The sequence below is a fragment of the Pteropus alecto genome, unplaced genomic scaffold (assembly GCF_000325575.1).
Source record: "Pteropus alecto unplaced genomic scaffold, ASM32557v1 scaffold239, whole genome shotgun sequence".
NCBI lineage: Eukaryota > Metazoa > Chordata > Mammalia > Chiroptera > Pteropodidae > Pteropus > Pteropus alecto.
Window position 1 is genome coordinate 12,662,628 of NW_006494613.1, and position 23,272 is coordinate 12,685,899.

The 23,272-nt window shown below is 30.6% G+C and overlaps 1 protein-coding gene and 1 pseudogene across 2 annotated transcripts in view; both read left to right on the plus strand.

The window, feature by feature from the left end:
* Positions 1-20,375, plus strand: part of CADM2 (cell adhesion molecule 2) — a 974,765-nt gene extending 954,390 nt beyond the window's left edge. Inside the window, exons 9-10 of one of the 2 annotated variants that reach the window (XM_006926238.1) lie at positions 17,286-17,411; positions 18,266-20,375. In XM_006926238.1, coding sequence (XP_006926300.1) covers positions 17,286-17,411; positions 18,266-18,384 — 245 coding nt within the window. In that variant the 3' untranslated portion in view covers positions 18,385-20,375. The remainder of the gene's footprint in view (positions 1-17,285; positions 17,412-18,265) is intronic. The other variant, XM_006926237.1, reaches the window with a different exon arrangement.
* LOC112474495 lies at positions 3,438-3,556 on the plus strand (annotated as a pseudogene).
* Positions 20,376-23,272: the final 2,897 nt, after the last annotated feature.

Sequence of the window (23,272 nt, forward strand, 5' to 3'; positions counted from 1 at the left end):
TAAATGTATGAGATTTTTCTTGGATTAGTAATAGAAAAAGGAAAATATCAAAAAGTTCACTTGTCAGAATTTTCCTGTTGGGAAAATGCCAGATAGCAAAACTTTATTTAATATTGGATGAGTAAACCATAACTATTCTACTTCGATATTTTTATATAGTACTAATATATAAATAAGCAAAGCTGAACGATGTTAGTACATATGAAGAACATTGAAAAATATGTCTATTAAAAATGGATAAAGGTTATCTCTGGAGGAATGGGGGTAATGGAAGAGTTTAACTTAATTTTACATATTTCTTTACATTTGGAAATTTGTATTATGTTTATGTCATTTTATTTTCAAGTCAGAAAAAGAAATTTACTCTGTACTGAGCACCACACTAAGAACTTTCCATATCAAAACTCACTTCGCCTTAACAACAATTCTATAAGATAAAGGATCAGAAGAGAGCATTTTACAAAAGATTGAACCAAGCCTCAGAGAGTAAAGTAAACTGTCAGGATCACTCAGTTCATACTAAATTGAGTCTCTCTGCCTATAAAAGAAAATTTAATTGAGATTATCTTTCATTTAGTATTGCATTTTTATGGTAAATCTTTTTTTTTTTCTAAAAAACACAGGTTTTTAAGTTCTTCTTTGATAAAGAACTGTTTAAAGACTTTTTTTTCTATTTTATACTTAATAACAGACAACCTTACAAGTAATATAGATTTAAAATTTCTTTCATATGTAAAGTTTTAAAAAAAAACAGTTATGAGTCAGTGAACATAAGAGAGAAGCAGATATTAACATTTATTTGTGGTGCTGAGCTGTAGCTTTACAATAAGACCTTGAAAACATAATAATTCTTTGTTATTTTCTTGATATGTTATCTAGGAAGACAATTTGAACTCTTGGTAAATAACAGATTCTAGGAAAGAATGCAGAAAAAGTGATTATGTGGAAGCAGGAGAAAGGAGAAAGAAGAGAAATAATGCTCTATTTATTATAGAAACAGAAATAAACAATTAAGTAAAACTTGGAAGATTGATTATTACTACATTAGGTTTCCAGTTACAATTAGATATGATTTATTTTAGATTATATATTTAGATTATGTATTTTAGATTATATATTTAGTTCTATGAAGGACATAGTCTCTTTTTCTAAATTGTATGGGACTTGCTTAGGTAGAGAAAAGATAAAAGGCTCTTTCATTAAAATTCTAGAGCATTCTTAGGTATTAAGTATCATTTTAAAAAGGCTTTAGAAATCTACTTTTATGACTACAAGACATAGTGAATACATCTCAGAGCTTTCAGTTAGGTCTTCTTATTTGTATGCTTGGACTACAAAATGCTATGTAATAACTGTAAAAATGAATAATTATTTTATGTATAACAGGAATTTAGGCCCAGTGCTTTTTAACAATGATGTAGGACAAAATTTTACATATAATCCTAATATATATTAACTTGTAAGAACAGAATTATTTTATAGGCATATCTGTCACTTATTAATGTTTAAGTCAATTTCCTCTGAAGAAATTATTACAGGCTTAGTTAGTTCATTTTACATACTTATTTCTTAAATTAAAAAATACACAGTTCATTAATTTATGAAATATGCAAATGTTATGTATGTTTAAATTGAAAGCATTGTCATAACTTAAGCATGGTATGTTTTGCGCAAACTCTATTTTTATGTATTTGAGGAAACAATGGAGTTTACTTTATACTCACAAACATGCACACAGCTACTTCTTTCATATTCAGTGTCTAGATCTGTAAGATCTCTGATTATTAAATTATTAATGATGGTGATGATATAGCAGATCTTGATAGATATTAAATATGTAAATTTTGTACAATGGAGCCAGATCTCCAAGAGTTAACTTCACTGGAGTTTTACACTAATATTTTCCTCAAAATTCATGTTAGAAAAAAATCACTGAATTTGATAGACTTCTTTCAAAAATTTTTTTATAGCTGGATAAGTAAATCTACTCAATAGATTTAAGAATAATAAGTGACACTCTGAATTACTTTGTAAATAATATAGTATTTGAGATACCTAATGTATTTTTTTCTTGTAACTCATTAATTAAACCAAGAGGCTGAATTTTTCTTGTCAGTAAATCAATCATTTGAACTCTAAACATATTTTCTATATTATCTTCTGGGTCTAAATGTATGTATAAGTGAATTTACCAAGTCTAGCCACCATTTACATCTTTGGCCATTTTGGAAAAAATGTTCTGGATTACGAAGTGAGGAGGAAACTCAGTGATGCTTGGTGTTTGACTCTTCCAATCCTCTCATGAAATGGTCTCAGGAGAGAACACAATACAGAGAGAACAAAGGATCTCAAGAAAGGAATCCCTTCTGAAACCTGAGAAAGTGGTTTACCAGAACATTTCTGTTCAGATATCCAGTTACTTTTTAATACACATTGATCCTGATACGTCCTCTTGATAGCACTTTTTCTCCAATGAAAATACTTTCATACAAGTCTAATTCAGTTTGCCTTAGGTTCTGTTTTCAGTTTGGAGCTTGGTACCTCACTTATGATAAATTTAATAAAATTATAAGAATAATGTTTTTAATAAATATTATCTTTTATGGGGCAGGTGTTGTAATAAAACCTTTATATGTATCACCTCATCTGATCCACACAAAAGTTCTACATGGTTCATTTTACTATTATCCTGTGTTACATATGTGAAACAGAAAGCAAATAAGTTATATACTGGCCACACAACTAGTACATAAAGGACCAGTAAGGGCAAGATAGAAGATACTTAGTTTTTATTTGAACATAATTTAGTATATGAAAAAATAGCAGGGTCAGATTCCAGTAAGCTTAAGATTTTAATATTTAAAACATTCACACACTTTTCTCACTGGGATGTGATTGTTTCTCCTAAATGATGTATAAAAAGGACATGCACATTATATGCTTCTGAATATATTCATTATTGTAACTGAGAAACTGGTTCAATGACCGTTCATAGTGATTTTAAAAAACTTATATCAACATAGACAATATGACTATTACAATTATCACCAGAATAATCAATCCAAAAACAATAATGCAATAAAATTTGTTTGAGTGAATTTGAGCCTGTGACATATTACACACAGTGCACATTTTAGAGCTGACTGGGTTATAAAGGGAAATTATTTTAGTATTATGTTGTTGATGTGTTGGTCTATAAAAAAATAAACATGTTTCTACATGTGATCTTTCCTCACCATTTTAACTGTTTATGTTTTATCGCAATCGTGTCTGCATATGGACAGATAGTATAAACAATTGATACAGACTAAACTTTTTAGAATAATGCTGAGCATTATAAATATTCTCATTGTCAAACATTTAATATTATTTTTCTAAGTATTTTAAAAATAAATCTGTCCTACTCTTGTTATTTCCTCTAAAAGCATACTTATTTAGTCTACAGCCACGCCACTCTGAATATGCCTGATCTCATCTATTCTCGGAAGCTAAGCAGGGTCAAGCCTGATTAGTACTTGGATAGAAGACCACCTAGGAATACCAGGTGCTGTAGGCATAAATAAAATAAAAAGATAAATAAAAAATAAAAACATACTTATTTAATTATTATCAGATCACTTTTTTGTTGTTGTTGTTATTGTTAAGTTTAGTTTAAAAAAGAAATATGCTTAAATCTGGATTCTACTCCCCTGTAGAAATCATTGCATATAATTATTTAACCTTCTAGTCTACTTAAAAATACTTTAATTCATCTTTTTAGATTTGCACAGAACACATTGCCAAAATAGACATATGGTGATGTCATATGCTAGTCATTTGTCTTCCTTTTTAATGGTTGTTTCATTTATTCATTTTATGTGTGTAGGCTGAGACCAATGATGTGCTAAGATTTAGGTATTCTTGACATTGAAGGCAGAACAGTTCTAGTTAGAAAGACATGAGGCAACAAAATAATAATAATAATAATAATAAAAACCCAGCAGCTTATACAGATCATATAAATGTAAAAGAAATTGCACACTGTAGAATGAATTTGAGTATATTTTTCATGAAAATAAATAACACAGAACTACAAAATACAGATTTGTTTACTCTCTAGCCTTATAAAGCACATTAGTTGATTCACATTCTATTTATTGAACAGCTATTAGATTTGACTTATGAACACAGTTCCATATAAACTGATTTCAACAATAATTCGTCAAGGAAGACAGCAGATATATATTCTTATATATAGATGTAGAAAATTGAAACTATAAGAAAGTTAAACTGATACTAGTATTTGAGTCTTATGGTTCTGAGTGATATTATTTCAGATCTTTTCTGATTTAGAGAGACTATTGTTTAATGCAGGAAAATTATACTCTATGGCACATGCCTAATGGATAATTTAGCCGACTTTTCCAACCAGCAAATAAACCCATGGTTACTCAAAAATTTCCCTTGATCTATCTTTGGTCACATAGATAACCTTAAAAACTATTAATTTCTTTCACATTTTTCCTGTTATCACACAAGTAATCACCTTCTGGCACGTTCACCCCCTTTTTGCATGTCAGTGCTAAAGGAGGTAAAACATTTTGTGAAGGGCCCTTGGTCCTAATAGCTACACTACTCTGCTGACTGAGAGTCCTCTGTGGATTTTTAAATTCTTCAGAGAAAAAATTTCTCACTTGAAGTAATCAAGGAAATACTATATAGAGTTCACCAGAGAAAGATCAGTGAAATGAACAGATTATGCTACAACCTACTTTACCTCAAAATATGAGCACCTTTTAAAGAGAAGTTTTCCACTTAAATTATTGTTCTTAAGGAAAGAGTATCTTATATAAGTATATATTTTGTTTGGGCCCAACACATTATTAACTATTTATAATATGAGTTAACAAAATCAAATGTTATAGAATTAGAAAACCTATAAGTCATGAAAAATAAATATATCTTGAGAGGAGGAAATTCTCAGGAGAAGGAATCTATTTCCCAATGCACAAAAGTAAGATACAGCGACACTTCACGTTTGTGTCTCCGAAATCACTCCTCACTTGCTGAAGCATTTTATAAATTAAATATCTCTAAGCTAAACAACTTTGAAACACCAAATTCAAAACAAAACAAACAAAACAGTGATGCTATAATTATTGTCAAAATCTTTCTGAATAGGAAATCTATGTACTAGAAGTACTCATAGAAACTTATGGTGGCATTTTTTATCGGCCTGATGTGGAAACAAATTTATAGTAAAATAAATACATTTTTGAAAGGAAAGGCTAAGTGTTGTTTTTCCTGGGACTTTTTTTCCCTGTTATTGAAAACTTATTGTGTGATGTAGCATTAATTTAGAACCTACCGATTTAAAGTTCCTATACACATTGTTCATTGTTAAAATTATGTGTAATCACTGCAAACACATAAAGAACAATATATTTTCATGTTTTCTATCCTTTAGAGATTGTTCTTAAGTATTTTTGTCAGAAACAGTAATTATACATAAAATTAGAAGATAATAGATGATCCTTGAGTGATGTAGCGATACATTTCTCTTCAGGGACTTTGCTAATATCATATACTGCCAAAGGATAGTGTATTTTTTCTCCATTAATTATGTGTAACTATTTCTAATGTTTTACCATAATGACCTTCTTTCTGAAGCATTATTATATTTAAAAAGAGGGAAAATAGGCTCTTAAGTACATAGAAAAAATTCAAATTTAATATTAGAATTAAATTATGCAAAGCATTAAATAAAAATCTAGATGTTATTTTCACTTAGAATTAATTTCTAAAATATTTAGATAGTAGCAGTATTATTATATTTAAACACATGATTTACTATCACAAAGTAACAGTGATCCATTACTCAGCACAACAAATTGGTATCTAAAGATCCAAGTTTTCTCTGGAATTCAGTATGAGTGTAATATTATTCATTCACTCACTCAATTTGCTTGGTTCTAAACTATGTAAAAGTGCTGTTACAGCTATATTACAAGTGTAAGATGTAACTTTTATTTTCAAGAACACATATCTTTGGGGGAAAATAAAACTGAAGCAAGTGAATTAATTCAAGAGAAAAATCTTCTGAATAAAACTATTCGAGGCTAATTGACATGGAGAAACTGATCACTGTTATTTGCACTTTACATACATAGAAGAAGAAAGTCTTACAAGATAAAGAAACAGCACTAACAGGGGGTCATTTAGCATAGATGGGCATTGAATTTTTCTTTTTGATAGAAGAAAAGAGAATGCAATTAGGTGAAACAATAAATCACTAGAAATTATCTCAGCAAACTCTTACTCTCAAATAAGAGTCATCTAATACATCCTAAAAACTTACTTTCATAATTATTTTTAAAACTTTTCAAAAGTTATTCCAAAAACTTGCTTAGGCAAGTTGTCCCACAGATTATCAATCTTTATATTAATAATAAATATGATTTTTGAGTCAATACTTTACATGCATTGAATAAAATAAGCCTTTTATAATGCAGAACATGGCACAGACAAAATATTCAATCAATTATTCTCTCATTCAATCTTCATCCATCAGACTCCCACCAGATTCATTTTATCTAATCGCATGTTATACAAATCTTTCTCTATTAATAGTCCCCCTTCTCTCAAATATTCAAACACTTAAAATGGTTGCCACTTAAAGTCCTGACCGAGTCTTAAAAAGTTGCAAAGGGAACCTATATTTTTCTACACAGCAGTTTATACTTTCCACATTCTCCCAACCCCCGCCCCCACCACATAAAGCTAACATTTAGATAGTGCTTACATTGCATTGTGTCAGACATTCTTCTAAGCCCTTTTTGCACGGTAACACATTTAGTCTTTGACACTCCTGGGAAATAAGAAATATTCACATTCTAAAGATGAGAAGGTTAAGAAACTTGCCCAAAGTCAAACTGATAGCAGTAAGTGGTTTAAGGTTTGGTATAAACAATTTTTAAATCCAGGATTTTGTGAGCAGTTTCTTATACTTTAAAAACTTTCACTGACTTTTTCTGCTTCGTTCCAACTGTTTTCCTTCTATTTGCCTATATAACCCAAAATAGTTTCATTCCAAGACTAATCTCATGTGATGCTCTTGACATCAATCATTACATCTTAACTACTATGGAACACTGGCATGTGGGTAGATGGAGGCCAGAGGTTTGCAGTGTAACTCACTACAACACCTAATATAATGCACAGCTCAATTACAGGTAACTCACTAAAAGGAATTCATCTGTGCAAACTTGGATGTTCTATTTGTCAGATCATTGGCTGGGGATGAATATGGATTATCCAGACTTCCTAAAACCTATTTTTCATTGCCTTAAGTTTTCAAATAATTCAAGTAAGATAATACATAAAAAAAGATCATGCTGTAGTTTCTGTATTAGTCATTTCAGGCTGCAAAATACCATAGACCGAGAGACATAACAATAGAAATGTATTATTTCTCACAGTTCTAGAGATTGGAAGACCAGGATCAGGGTACCAGCATGGTTGGGTTCTAGTGAAAGTTCTCTTCCTTGCTTGCAGATGACTGCCTTTAAGCTGTGTCCTCACTTGGCAGAGAGAGACAGGGAGAGAGAGAGCTACTAGCTCTCTGATATTTTTTTCTCTTCTTACGAGGGCACTAATCTCATCACGAGGGCCACACCTCATGACCTCATTTAAACCTAGTTTTCTCTCAAAGGTCTCATCTCCAAATACCATTACATTGAGGATTAAGGCTTCAACATATGAATTTTGAGGGGGACAAAATATAGTCTACAGCAGTTTCTTAAAAAAAAAATATTCTACTTTCCAAAGTCTTAAATATACTGTACAAGTGCATTCTCAGAAAAGAGGGAGTTAACTAGAAATGCTAAATATCACTTGATTGTGCTGGAGAATCACTTATATAAGAAAATCTGAAAAAATTCTATGCTGTCTGTTTCTAAAGGTGATAATCTCAGCTATTCCTTATTTTTATGAGTTTAATTTCATATTTTTAATGATTTTATTGTTAAACTGAAGTTCCTCCAAGAATTTTCAATCACTCGCCCCCTCAAAAAAAATCATTAATTCCAAAATGGTCACAGACTAAGCTATATGAGTGGTTTTATTGTTCAAAGGGCTTTAATCATGCATTCTAGTATCATATTTGATCCAGACTTATTCTACTCTGCTCTTGATTCATTTAACTCTTGTTCCACAACTCCGATGGTTCTTACTAGGGAACTATGGTGACTTTTGCTTAAGAGGCACTTGCTTTTCCTCACTAATTCATTTTCTGTTCATTCCAGCTTTCTCTTACTTTTTATTTTTCAATATTGACATTGAATTATATTCCTAAATATATTAAAGATTTCTTTTAACTTGACTTTAACTCCTCACTTAAACGGCAATTTTCTAGTCTATTTAAATCACTATTCCATATATTTTTTTAAGTTGATACTCAAGTACTGATAATAAACCTGTAATCTGAACCCTGACATTTAAAGTTTGTATATAGTTTTTGTTACATTTTAGTAAGAAAACAGTAAAAATGTCTTATCAGTCTCACAAATAGATGAGTTAATATGCTTAATATAGTTCATATCCTTAGTTTTGCCAATTTTTTTAAAAAATTGTAATTTTTAATTCAAATTTGCCTTTGAAAAAGTATTTATTTTCATATACAATAATTATTTTTTTAATTTGTCTTGGAATATAATTTTAAAACATTTAATACAATTATTTAAAATTTATTCTTACCTAGCATTTTATTCAAACTGAAAATCATATATGGTAACAATAAAAATATTTATTGTAAAACAATTTTAACACTTGAATTAAAAACTATGTAGATTTACAATTTCTTCATTCTGTGATCTTAAAACATCAGATATTTTTTTAGAGTTTGTACTTTTTATTTTAAGGGAGCTATAACATGAAAGACCAGACAGATATTTGATGATGGATATCGCCAGCAATGACATCAGAGATATAATCATATAATTTAGAATTTCCCCATATTAAAATTTTAAATAAAACTATAAGATTATTTTCTAGTCCTCTTAATATCAGAAATTATTAACCCTAAATATTATTATTTGACAACTTTTTGTTTTTGAAATCTTTTATGAAGAGTCCAGTAACATTAACTGAAGAATGTTAAGCTCAGAAGTATTTAGTTCTTTATTTTTTGTGTATTTTGTGCATTCTTAAGTAAAAGAGACTGCTATATATTGTCCCATCAATTAGAATTTACTCACTCCAATGTTAACAGGCTAACTGCAGAAAATCACAGGCTAACGCTTGAGAATGTACAATGATCTTTAAAGATACATGATGTATTTTTCTGAATAAATATTAAGACTCAGCTATCTGTAAAGAAACTTTAGAAAGCTGTGCTTCATTTTTTCTTTTTTTTTTATTGCTTTGACAAGAAAGAGAAGAATGAAAGGAAGGATATATAAGAGGTTCTCACTGGGACTTAGACATTTAAAATATGTATTATCTCTGCATTGTTCAAGTGATACTTATCTGATTCTCAACCTCAATCACTTGTTTTAGTTGCTAAGAATAGAAATTAAGGACAGACTTTTAGTTTAACAGTTATGGGGGAATAATAAAAAGCATAACCAAGAATATTAGTTTTTAAAATACATTTATAGATAGAAATGCAAAGCAGCATTCTCTATATTCACATTATCTTTGAAATCTTAAAAATCCTATAACTAAATATTGACTTATTTTGTTAATGAAATGAAGACTAAAGATTAAAGTGTTTTCTTCATAGATTATAAGAATACATGTAGAACATTCATGAATAAGGTTAAATAAGTGTGTGTTAATAGATTACTTCCTCTGAAAGTCATAATATATCTAGAAATGTACCTGAAATCAAGTGAATTGATCTAAAAGAAATTCTAACAGATCAAATTGTTTTAGTACAAAAAAAAAAAAAAAAGGAAGAGATGACCTATACTATCTGAGGTCCTATTGTGCAAATGAAGACTACAGGCAAAAGTATATGAAATTAATCAAAATCTCTCACCAATAATGATTTACATCCTTAGTCTCTTTCTCTAGTCCATCCACTATGTACAGATGTCATAGGATCCATATTTCAGTTACAAAGATAGTTTCTGCAAATGGATTGATCTACAGCATTATAGTTGAGCAGAAAAAAACACCTGAAGCATCAGAAAAGACTCCTTTTTCAAAACATCTCAACAATAAGAATAAAAATAAGTAAACACAAGAATTTATAAACAGAATAAAAAAATTAATTTGTATCCAATGAAAAATGTTTGCAATAAAAGAAGAGAAATAATGTATGCACACCAAGGAAAAACATTTTCCCAGATGTTTAAATGGAATTATTATGCTAAAATAAAGAAAATAATAAAAAGCTACCACTTCTATTGTCAACATTATAAAACTGTTTAAAATGTCTACTAAGTACAGACAAGTATTAAAGAGAGAGTGTATTAAAGTGACAATCAATAACAAAATCTTTTTGGAAGAATAAGAAATGACAGAAAATGAAATCAACTAAATAGAAAATAAACATGGGAAATATAACTAAAACAATATGTAAATTAGTAAAATGATTATAAAAATAAGATAGAGAGAATGACATATATACATCATAAAATATGGAGTTTTTACCAGTACAGAATTAGATTTTCCAAGGAAGAAAATAGAAAGAATAAATGTTAATCAAAAGTAGAGTTGAAAAAAATTTATAAGCTGAAAAACAAATGAACTAATTTGATTTTAATAAAATATTAGGTTTACAAATGAAGCAAAATTCTGTCTAGATACAAACTACAAAAAAATCTACATAAAATATCAAAATATAATGGAGGGAAAAACTGAAAATTTGATAGCAATCATGTAGAAAAACAGGTCACTTAAAAAGAATGAACAACAAAAATCTGCATATCAGATTTATTGAGGAGAGAGCAAAACAAATAGTAAAAACACTGACAAATTGTTCTAAATTAAGTCAAAAAGATTAAAAAAATAGGGTTTCTTTAGCCAGTTGTGTATTTAGTCACAGCAAAATAATACTTAGATATTTAAGGTTCAAGAATGATGTTCTTATGACCTTTTCTTTTGAAAAGATGTGAGCTGCGTATCATAAGTGATAAATATCTTTAATATCAAATGTTAGTTAAATAGGGACTATGAAAGTAACTCTAAATACTGAGATGAGTAAAGAGACCAACTGCTGTCAAAAGGAGGATTGTGGCTAGTACATTTAGACTTTTGATGCAATTCTAAAATCATCAAAATCAGGATAATATTGACATTATAGTACACAAAACACTAACTAGTGCAGTAGAAAAAATATATATAACATTTGTATTAATAATAAAAGGACAAATCTTAAGAATACAATTAAAACACTATTTAAACTAGTAGGAAAATTAAGTCTAATGGTCAGAAAATAAAAATTACAAATATAGAGGGAGAAAAAAAATGGTGTAGAAGATAGAAGCTCTGTTCATCCCTCTGGCAACCAAATCAAAGTTGTAATGGAAACAAAGAGCAACAGCAAAGAAAAATTGCCTGGGATCTAGATGAACAAGCCATACAACTACAAAGAAATCCAAGAAAGCACCCTGCAATAGCAGAAGGTAGGACGGGGTGAGGATGCCGGGCTGCCTGGTCCTGAGCAGCGATCCAGACACAGCACCACCATAACTGTGATGTCATCAAACTGGATAACAAAGGTCACTCTGCCCAGAGGATTTCCTAAAACCTCGCCTACCCCAATTCGGGCTCCACCCAAGCCACATCAATGTGTACCCTCAGCAAGTCAGGTGTTCATTGCTGAGACTCACATTGTTGGAGGCAGCTGGCCTCGGTTTCTGGTGTGGCCTTTTGAGGCAACTATAAGCACAGCATCTGTGGATTGCTTGCTGAATCTTGTCCCAAAGAGGTAGAGGCTTGAGCTAAATTTGGCCTGCAGCTGAACCCCTCTCAGGACTGTGCCATTGGACACCTACTTCACAAATCCACACTAATAAGACCAGGAGACTTGGGAGTTTTGCTTAGTATATAGAAACAGACATGGAAAGGCAACCAAAATGGGAAGACAAAGAAGCAGAAACCATATGACAGAACAAAACAGAGACCCAGATATAATAGAGTCAAGTAATCTAACAGATGCAGAGTTCAAAACACTAGTTATAAAGATACTCATTGAACTTTGGGAAGTGCAGAGAACTCCAACAAAGAAGTAAAAATGGAAATGGAAATTATAAAAGGGAACCAATCTGAAATGGAGAACACATTATCTGAGTTGAGAAGTATATTAAATGGAATAAACAAAGGAATAAACAAAGTAAATAAAGAAGAGGATCACATGCCCTAACTACAGGACAGGAAAGCCAATCAGGACACTCAATCAGAATGCCAAGAAAAAAGATTCCAAGACTATAAAAATAACTTAAAGAGCATATGGGACACAATTAAGGCTCTAAATATTCATCTGATCAGCGTAACAGAGTAAAATCAAAATGTTGAACAGCTGTTTGAGGAAATAATGATGGAAAACTTTACTAACCTTGTGAAGGAAATGGACATAAAACCCCAGGAAGCTCAGAGAATTCCAAAAATCAAGGATCCAAAGAAACCCACACCAAGACACATCATAATTAAAATGCCAAAGGTTAAATACAAAGAAAGACTATTAAAAGCAGCAAGAGAAAAACAGATCATTACATATAAGGGAACATCCATATGACTGGCAGCTGATTTCTCAAAAGAAATTATGCAAGACAGAAGTGCTTGACAAAAAATATTCGACAAGATGAAGACCCAGGATATACAATCGAGAATAATTTATTCAGTAAAGCTATCATTCGGAGTTGAAGGACAGATAAAGAGCTTCCCAGATAAAAATAAACTAAAGGAATTTATCACCGCCAAGCCAGAATTACAGGAAACATTGGAGGGACTTCTTTAAGAAGAAACAAACATGTATCAAAAACAGAAATTAAGAATGGAAACAACTACATTCCGATAGAATGGTGGAAAAAAATTGGAAAAAAAATTAAATGCTCCAATCAAAAGATAGAGTGGCTGAAAAGATAAGAAAACAAGACCCCTACAGATGAAAAGGAAGAGAATGGAAAAAGATATTGCTTTGATGAACCTAGAAAGTATTTAAGTCAGTCAGAGAGATAAATATTATATGATTTCACTTATATGCAGAATTTAAGAAATAAAAAGAACAAACTAATCAAAAACAGACTCTCAAATATATTGGACAATTTGGTGATGGACAGAGGGGCGGGGGTTTGGGGGAGCTGGGAGAATGGGGTGAAGGATTAAAGAAGTACAAATTAATAGCAGACAGATGGTCACGGGGATGGGGAGCATGGCGTAGGTGGTACAATTAGCACTAATATATTGGCTAGGTGGAGAGTCAGGGGAGGGAGGGAGCAATTTTGGGAATCATTTTACTAACTATATAGATGTCTAACTAATGTACTGTATACTTGAAACTAATTAATTTTTTTTTAAACTAAAATTAAATTAAACTTAATTTAATTTAAAAAATGACAAATATAATCTTGACAAATACTAGACATGATGGTTTAGAAAATAAAGTACAAAACAAAAAATGAGTGGAAATAGAAGACATAAGAAATAAAGTTTAATAAAAAATAACACATTTTTAAACTAATATTAAAGTTTTCAAAACATTAAATATTTAAAATATTGTTTAGAACTGGGAAATAACATCAATGAAAACACGCTGTCATGTATCAGAAAACTACACAACTTACTAAAAGATGCTAAAGGCTTGAATAATGAAAGAATCATATTATGATCGTGGAAAATACACTATATTAAAAAATCTATAAATTAGTATAATTCTAATAAATAATCTACTGTATTTTCATTTCTTGCAAAATTATTCTGAACTTTATCTGAGATTTATCATCCAAAGCATTAAAATGATTTTTAAAAATACAATATTAGTGTAGGATAAGTCTCTCACATAAAATAGATTAGAATATGCAGAAATATAAAAAAAATGTAGACATTTAGTTTATGATGACAAAAATTATTGATGAAAGAAATAGAGTAGGGACAACTGGTTATCAAATAAGAATTAAAGTTATATTTTATATTTTAGCCTCAAATTATGGACCGAGATATGTTTTAGATGGAATAAAATGTGATAATGTGAGTGTTAGATGACAACATAAATCTATATATGTAAAATCTTATCATGGCAAAAGCATTTCAAATCATGACTCAAAAGTCGAACATCATAACACAAAAGTTTGATAGATTTGATTATATAAAGTTATAAGATGTCTCTATGGCTGAAAAGACCACAAATGAAGAATAAATAAAAGAAAAGAAATTGCTGAAAATAGTAATCTTTTTTTTTTTTTTGGAAAGAGCTATTATAACAGAAATTTGAATGGACAAAAGGTTAAACTGCATAAATAGACATTTCAAAATTAATAAATTAATATGGACAAAAGTATTTAGACACATTTATGTTAACTTATAATTTAATACAAAATACTTAACATTTTTTAATATTAGACAGACAATTTTTTTTAAATTTTAGTATCTGATGTTAGTACTATCTGGGGAAAAAGAGTCACTCAGGTGCAGTTGGTGGAGAGTGAATTCGTGCAGGCTTTCTGCAATATAACTTGGTAATATTTATAAATGACTTAAAATTTTTGTACCATTTGATTCAGCAATACCACTTCTCAGAATTTACCTTCAGGAAATAAGACAATTACAGAGGTGTATGAATAAGAATGACTTCTCAGTTTCCTAAAAGAATGCTCTGTTCTGAGAGATATTTAGCCAATAAAATGAATATATATGATTTATGACAATCTGCATTTAGGACTTGATCAAGAGGTGGGATTTGAAATTAATTCTAAAGTATCTAAGCAAGGAATAGAAATAGGGAATTTAGAAGCATGGCCAAGTTTATTTTTTGCTCTTTTTTTTTTTTTCCTTTTTGGGGTTTATAGCCTATGCCAGAGATTAAGGAAAATACAAGTAATATATAATAGAAAGTGAAATTAATAACAGCTGTGGCAATAGATTAACTGTTTAATGTTGCGTTTTGAAAATAAACTTTTTTAGCAGTTCAATTTATGTGTTCGTAGTTGGCAATTTTCTTCCAGGTGGAGATTTAGTGATCTAATAACCTTACTTATTCTTGTGGCTCTCTCATTTTCAACTTTTATCTCTCGAGATCGCTCTGCAAGGTTACATGTGGAAGTTTTTATTGGCTAGGCCTTCATTCAATTGCCTAGAACACAAATCACATGGTTACATTCAACTGCAAGTGACAGTGGAGAATGTTTTGCTCTGTGCACTGAAAGAAAAAGAAACAAGTTTGTTGGAAGCAAAAAATCTCTGCCCCAATATATCCTTCTGATCACCCAAAATTTTTCCATTTCATTTTCCTCACACAAACCACTGCCATTCCTTGTCCAAAGAGACAACCTAAAGACCCATCAAGCCAATATATCTGACCCAAAGATAAAGATCATAGATATGCACAATCCTCTTCATCATATCTGGATGCATTAGTTAAGAGACAAATGAACCAAAAGACAAGTTATCAATGAACCTCTCCACTCATACACAAAATGCAGTGATAGAATAGATCTCTGAGAAATGCTCCTTTATATAAATGCTTCCATTTAAAAATAAAGTAAGAATGACAAACACAGTGATCACTTATCCGTAGCAATTATAATAACATGCCAGACTGGCATCAAAAGATTACTTTGCCTTGGTGATAGTTGTAGTTTCTTGCAGAAACTGGATTCTCTCCTGCGTTGGTGGGTTTTGTTTGTTTGTTTGTTTTGTTTGTTTTTTTGTTTGTTCGTTTTTTGCTTCCCTCGATTCTACCTTATGGGAAATTCAACCTCGTCAGTCATACTCCATGGCCACATCTGAAGTGAGTGTTTGGGAATATACCCCTCATGACAACTACACATCTTTAATAGTTCACTTCTTGCTTTCACTAGGTTTGGGGCTCCAGAGATTGAAGTTTCAGATAGTCTTTTTTTTTTTTTTTTCTTCTATCTAGACATATGTTTCTTTGGCACAACAGTTCAATAAAAAACACAGTGTACTCCTAATCTATGTGTCATATTCATGTGCCTATAACTATACTCCAAGGTCTTTTGAGTAATTACCGAGCCTAATTTATTTCTTTCCTTTTCCCGTCTCTAAATCCCTCTCTTAGATTGTAAGCAGCTACAATGAGGCTATATGTAACAATGGGTGTGGGAGGGTAGGCAGCGCATTCAATCTGATCTTTGCTATAGGGCTGAGTTTTGATGGATTTTGTAGCCTAGAGTTTCACTCAGTTCTATCCCTTACTATGCAACATCTATAAATAGTTGATTTCCCAAACATTTGAATACCTAAATGTCTGGGCTTTCTTTTGATCTTTTTTCATTTCTGCTTACAAACTGGCTATACTTTACTGGGCTCATCTTCTTTACTACCTTTACTAAAGGCAGAATGTAAAAGTATATTATTAATCTATATCTTTCCAACTACCTCCTTGAAAGCTACAAGTCTAACAGGCATCTAATCCTCAATGTTGAGTATTCATTTTCCACCTTCAATCAACAACACTTAACACTGTTGGTAATACCCTTGAAATACCTTCTTCCCTTTGATCAACAATAGTATGTTCTCCAGAATCTTTTCTACCTCTCTGTTTTCTTCTCAGTCTGCTCTGCTAAAAGCATTTCCTCTTTCTAGACTTTAAATATTAGTGTTTTTCAGGGCTCAGTTGTCAGACCTTTTCTTTCCACCTAGACTCACTCTCTTGGAGAGTTTATCAATATCTATAGCCTTAAATAATATTTATAATGATAAATTCCAAGTTATCATATCCAGCCCCAACCTTTCTCATGACATTTTTATTTTAAAATGGTGTAACTGTGTTCGTCACACTAAAAATTACACATGCATATTTTCAGATGGAGAAAGAGGAGAAAGGAAAGATATAAAACTGCAAAACATATGTGTATTTATATACTTAGTCTCTCTTTAAAATGTAAACTCAATAGCAACAGTGATTAATGTGGCAAATGTTATATTTGCCACAGGTGTCTTGCACATAATAGATATACAATAAATATTTGTTGACTAGATCATTAGTGTAATACACATTAATGAAAATTTATTTAATAGAAATATGTTAATTTCAAATAAGTCATTCTAATGCAGATATAAACTCTGAGACTAAATAACACGCTAACTTGAGCAATGTTTTTTTCTCTTTTGGCATCTAGATCCCAATGCTCTGGCTGGCCAGACTGGCCCTGATCATGCTCTTATAGGAGGGATAGTGGCTGTAGTTGTATTTGTCACACTGTGTTCTATATTTCTGCTTGGTCGATATCTGGCAAGACATAAAGGTAGGTCATCTGTAATAAAATATTATTTATTTTGACAAAAAAATCTAAACACTAGCTTTACCATGAAATATTCTATGAGCGTGCACAAGAGATAGAGACAGACAGAAAGAGAGATAGAGCTAGAAGGAGAGAGATATAAATATTAAAGTATTTTAGGGAATTCTTGATTATTTTAATCAACTTTAAAGTTAAATTGGCTCAGCAAAATAATGGCCAAAGGTCACAGAGTAAGTCACGGGCTCAGTAAATAAAAAAGGAAGCGAGTTTGTAATTTATCTGTAGAACTGAAATGCAACAAACATTAAGCATTTGATCAATGTTTTGTTTGTAGGTTTACGGACACACACATGGATATATTAGTGAGACGAAACTATATATATGTATATATATTTTGCAATGGGCTAGGTCGAAAACCATTGATATAATCTATTTTTAAATGGAGTTAACAAAATGAATGGTGACACAGTTGATGTGATCATTATCAACACCTTAACAAAAGATCCTGATTGCTACAGCTGCATGGATCACATGGTCTGTATCTATCATTAAAGAAATCAAAGTACTCATTACCCATTCATCTGGCTGTTGTCTCTAATTTGGCCACAACTTCATCTACAACATTTACCTGAAAACTGAAAGACAGTATGTAACTTTAGAGAGGTGAACTGTTTCAGAATATGTTCCAACTTATAAAAAAAATGGCATAAGTTTCTTCCTATTATGCTTCAGAATATGTTCCAACTTATAAGAAAAATGGCATAAGTTTCTTCCTAAATGAATGTAGTTTTAATGTTGGCTATTTACCAGTCTCATAGAACTAACATTTTTTTTTTTTTTATCCCCAATACCCACAGGAACATATTTAACAAATGAAGCTAAAGGAGCTGAAGATGCACCAGATGCTGACACAGCCATTATTAATGCTGAAGGCAGCCAAGTCAATGCTGAAGAGAAAAAAGAGTATTTCATTTAAAATGCAGGCCAAGATTCTGAGTTTTACTTATCAGGCTGGCTGCTGGAGAAAACTGGCTATCATCTTTCAGAATTCATTTCTCCCATCTTCTGCTACCTTTATTAACTTCCACACCATACTGCTATCAGTAGCCAGTGTGTACCAACAATCAGCTGTCAAAAGCATTATTCTTTAATTACTGTACCATTCATAATGCAGGACATTTCTTACTGCCTAAATTCCACATCATTGCTCTTTTAACATACAGTGCTTGAATATACAGCCTTAACAATGTTAATCATCTCTTTGGATTATGATATTGAATTGTTTTTATACATTGAAAAAAATGTATACAGAGTCCCCGCTTTAAATCATAGACTGTGTCAGTTTGTCATTGAACAACTATCACAAGGAACGGGATTAGATAAAGAGCTAATGTGCTTAAATTTTATCAGACATTGGAGGTTTACGATGTTTTCTACATGTTTCTCTTCAAAGACGTGTTTAAAAACATATGCCCTAGGAAACATCAACTGAAAACACTGTAGTATAGATTCTGGAATGTTTGAGATATACTGGTAAAGCTGTATCAGTTGCTATCTAAAAATATAGTACTTGATACAGGAGCCATGTGTATGAATTGCAATCATGTCATAATATCTTTATGTAATTATATAGATCCCACCATTAGGTTATTTTAGCTTCATTTACCAAAAATTATTACAAACATTTTACCGCTTTGTAAATCACAAAGATTTCATTCATTTCTCTAATTTGATTCTGTAATTTATTTGCTCCACAACGACTCACCTGCCTAAACGAAATTGAAATATCCATAGGGCACAATTTTGAGACATTTTAGTATGTGTATATAGTGCATATATTAATCCAATTAAACATTATTTGATACATATTTAACTTTTTTGGCTGTAGGTAATTCAGTCATAAGTAAGCATTTTCTAATGTCCATTATATCCCTTTAGATATTACTTATACCAATATTATAAGTAGATAACATGTATTAGTATTTTGTCTGTATGTCCTAGCACTGTTCAACAACAAATTTTTCTAATTATTTTTAATTTTTATTTGTTATACAATGGAAGCACAATGTTATAAGGAAAGGTAATTTTAAGCTAACAACCAGTGCACAGCCTCAGGTTTTAAATTACAACCACAGTTGAATAATAACCTAAAAATATACTCTTAGTTTGCTAAAAATTTACAAATTTTAATTTGGCAGTTCTAGAGCTGCTTACCTATGTTGGTTTGCCAAAAAGAAGTGTTTAAGATATGTTTTCTGTATAAATGAACTAATTCTTTATATTAAATTCCTGTCTATGCATTTTGTGAGGTACAAACTTATGAAACAGTGAGTGATAGAGAATTTCTGCCATGCTTTTAACTTCAAGGTGAAAGTCTCTTTCTCTGAATTATTTCTGAAATTTTAGTGTATTTAACCATTAGGAAATGCTGTATTCTTAAATACAACACAGAATCAATCTAAAGTCATATTATTCTTCTAGTAAAATACAGTACTGCTAGATTAGTTCTCATTAAATTTATTATATGCTAAAGATTAAAAATCCAGTTAGATAAAAAATATTTTCTGATTCACGAGCACTTCATCTTTAAGAAGAAAACAAATATGAAAATATGGTAGCTACACTTGTGATGTCTGAAAGCATGTGGCCTATGTTTTGAAAAATAATATCTTGGAATTTATTTTGGGAAAACGAGAATGGTTGAGTACGACATCATGTGTTAATAGCAAATGAAAGACAAGGGTGCTGTATCTTAGATTATTTATCAGAAAAGTATAAATCTTTTAAAGACAATGTTAGAATTTTAAATTGTTTTTTTGATTGTTGAAGCATTTATCTTGTTGATTTCTTACAAAAGAAAAAGGATGATGTCAGTCAAGCAGCACTTTTTCAGAATATACAAAACATAAATAATATGATGTGGTTGAGTGTTAACATAATAAATCATATACAGTATGACATTTTAAGGAAATAAGTCTGCATTGATGTGATTGCATGCTTGTTTTTACAGTTCAATTCATACCATCTGTGGAAAAATGCAATAATATGTTAATATAGTATGGTAGTTTGAGAGAATCAGGTAGGTGCTACTAGACACATTGAAACTAGGATAGGTTTATAAACTGTTCACATATTTCAATGCATAATCTTTAGAAAGACTGCACAAAGCAAAATCCATCCTGTTATTACAAATAGAAAGGTTCTTATTACAGAAGTAAGTTGTATAAACTGCATCATCAATTACTATTTAAAACCTAATTTCAGGATGCACTTACAAAATTGCTACTCTTCATCGATGCTGTATTTACAATTCTCTTCATTTTCTCTGTATTCTACTTGGCTCCAACTGCTAAATTGTTGCCCAAATAACTCAATCATTATTTATAACACTGTAAAATTAGAAATCTAAAAGTGGTTGCATTTCAAGATTTTTTATTCTTTAACCCTTCAGAGTAATATAAAACCTCATGAAAACCTTTAAAAAAAAAAAAACTAACTGATATATTATGATTTGTGGGCTCTAATCAAATATTTTACTAATTAAAATAGATAAATAAAAACTCATGAAAACCTTTAAAAAAAAAAAAACTAACTGATATATTATGATTTGTGGGCTCTAATCAAATATTTTACTAATTAAAATAGATTTGAATTAGATATTGTTTTTAGTTACTGAAAAAAATAGCAATGGAATCATATTTTCCTATCTTTAAAAATTATTTGATTTCTACCAAATAAGGAAATAAATTGTAAAAATTCCACTTATGTGAAAATAAGAAAAAAATGAAATAACATTTCCAACTAAACAATGTCAACTGAAAAATCTGAAGCATGCACACTTGTATGCACAGAGAGCCAAATTCTATCTCTGCTCAGTGAACAGAGTAGCTATGGAACTTGATGGAAGGAGTGTGCACACACACACAGACACATCCACACCCCTAGTAGAATATGGAACATTATTCTTTACCCAAAGTAGCTATTCTCTGCTAGTGCACTATTTACAGTATAAACTGATTGTTCACCATCAAAAAAGTGTAAGCAGCATTTTTTCCTTTTTCCCATTTTTGAGTATCCTAGATAGAACAATTACCAGAATTAGGAAGAAAAAGGAAAGTTTGTGAGTGCTTGAGTAAACACAGAGAGCATGAGCAGAGTTTTGTGTGTGTGTATATGTGTGTAAGTGTGAAAGAGAGATTGATTTCAACTTCTTTTCTTTTACCAGAGAATTCGAGAAGCAGTTTAAGGAACCTGATATTGGAATTTAATCTAGAAACTGGATGATCTCATATTGATTCAAGATGGTTAATCTTGCATTGAAACCCCACAATTAAAATAACAAATAGAGAAAGAAAACTAACTTTCCTAAATATGGCAAAGAAGCTAACACCTCATTTATTTTTATTTTTTGTAAAAATATAAATATCTCAATTAAAAGGACAGGCTCACTTGTAATTATGTACTCATGACTGTAATAGCATCGAGATTCCATATAGGCACATGTACAGCAGCTGTTTGACGGTGATGGTTCTTCCATGTAATATAGCAGTTATTGTGTAATTTAGTGCCACTTATTGCAAAGTGTTACCAAGGAGAACATTTAAAATACTTTTCTTTTTTCTTTGGACTTAAGGATAATTTAATGAAAGACATATACAAATTTTGATATTGTTTTTAATTGGGGAGAAAAAAACAAAACCTCATATCTTACTTCAACTGCCTGGTCATATTGCTAATTACTTAGAGCCCTCTAAAAATACTCAATATTATCCCCCTTTAAAAATGTAATCTGCGATGACTATACAAAACAAAGCAAACAAACAAGCAAAAAACAACTGGCAACAACAACTGAAATAAATGAAACACCTAACAAGAATTACCGAGTAATGCTTTTTATTAAGTGGCACAAAGTACACACTAAAAACTATGCAAAATATAGGTAACTACAGTGTACGTACATGTAAGTATCTTGTACTTGCTTTGTATGGATGTTTAAAACCCATGTAATTATAATATGCATTTTGAATATTGGGAAAGAGGAAATCTTAGTGTAGATAATAGAATTTGTTTTGAAATATACACTGGCAATATTGAAATATACTCAGTGCAATATCGGCAATTCTTTTGCTGGATACTTAATGCGAAGGGATTTTAAAGAATTCTTCAACAAGATACAAGAGATTGCTAATCTTCACCTCCCACACACTAAAGCATTAATTAAAATAACAACTGATTCAGCAACATGTTATTTTTTTTTTTTTACTTAATTATCGATGTAACATAATCAAATTATTTGCCCTAGTTTTTAGCATTACAGGAGAGAAACTTTGATTCATATCTAATTAAATTTGGAATTCTTAAACTTTCTTTGAAATAGGTGCATGTTTTAATTAATTGTGGTACTTTTATTATAAGTACAAATCTATTCAACCAAATGCACAATATACAGGTTACCTTTAATAGTTTAAAGTCACTATATCTTAATGGGAATTTTTTGTATCTTTTATTTTTCTATTATTTTTTTCCCTTTCTCTCCTTATTCTACCCTAAACATGCCTTTTGCACTTATACCCTTCCAAAGGCAATGGATTGAAAGGAACAAGATTATAAAGAAAGTTATAGGGGACAACATATAAGAATGAGTTCTAAAATCATCAGCATTTTTATGTATTGAGATTATTAATATTGAATGCAATAGTTATTGGATATAGCTGGTAAGGTCTCTGCCATGCATACTTACAATAATCCTTCTACCTCTCACTATTAACATGGGCTATGATACTTCAATATAAGTTGAAGAAATAATTATTTACTATATATATCCCAGGAAACACTTTTTTGGGGTTATCAATATTATGCTCTCA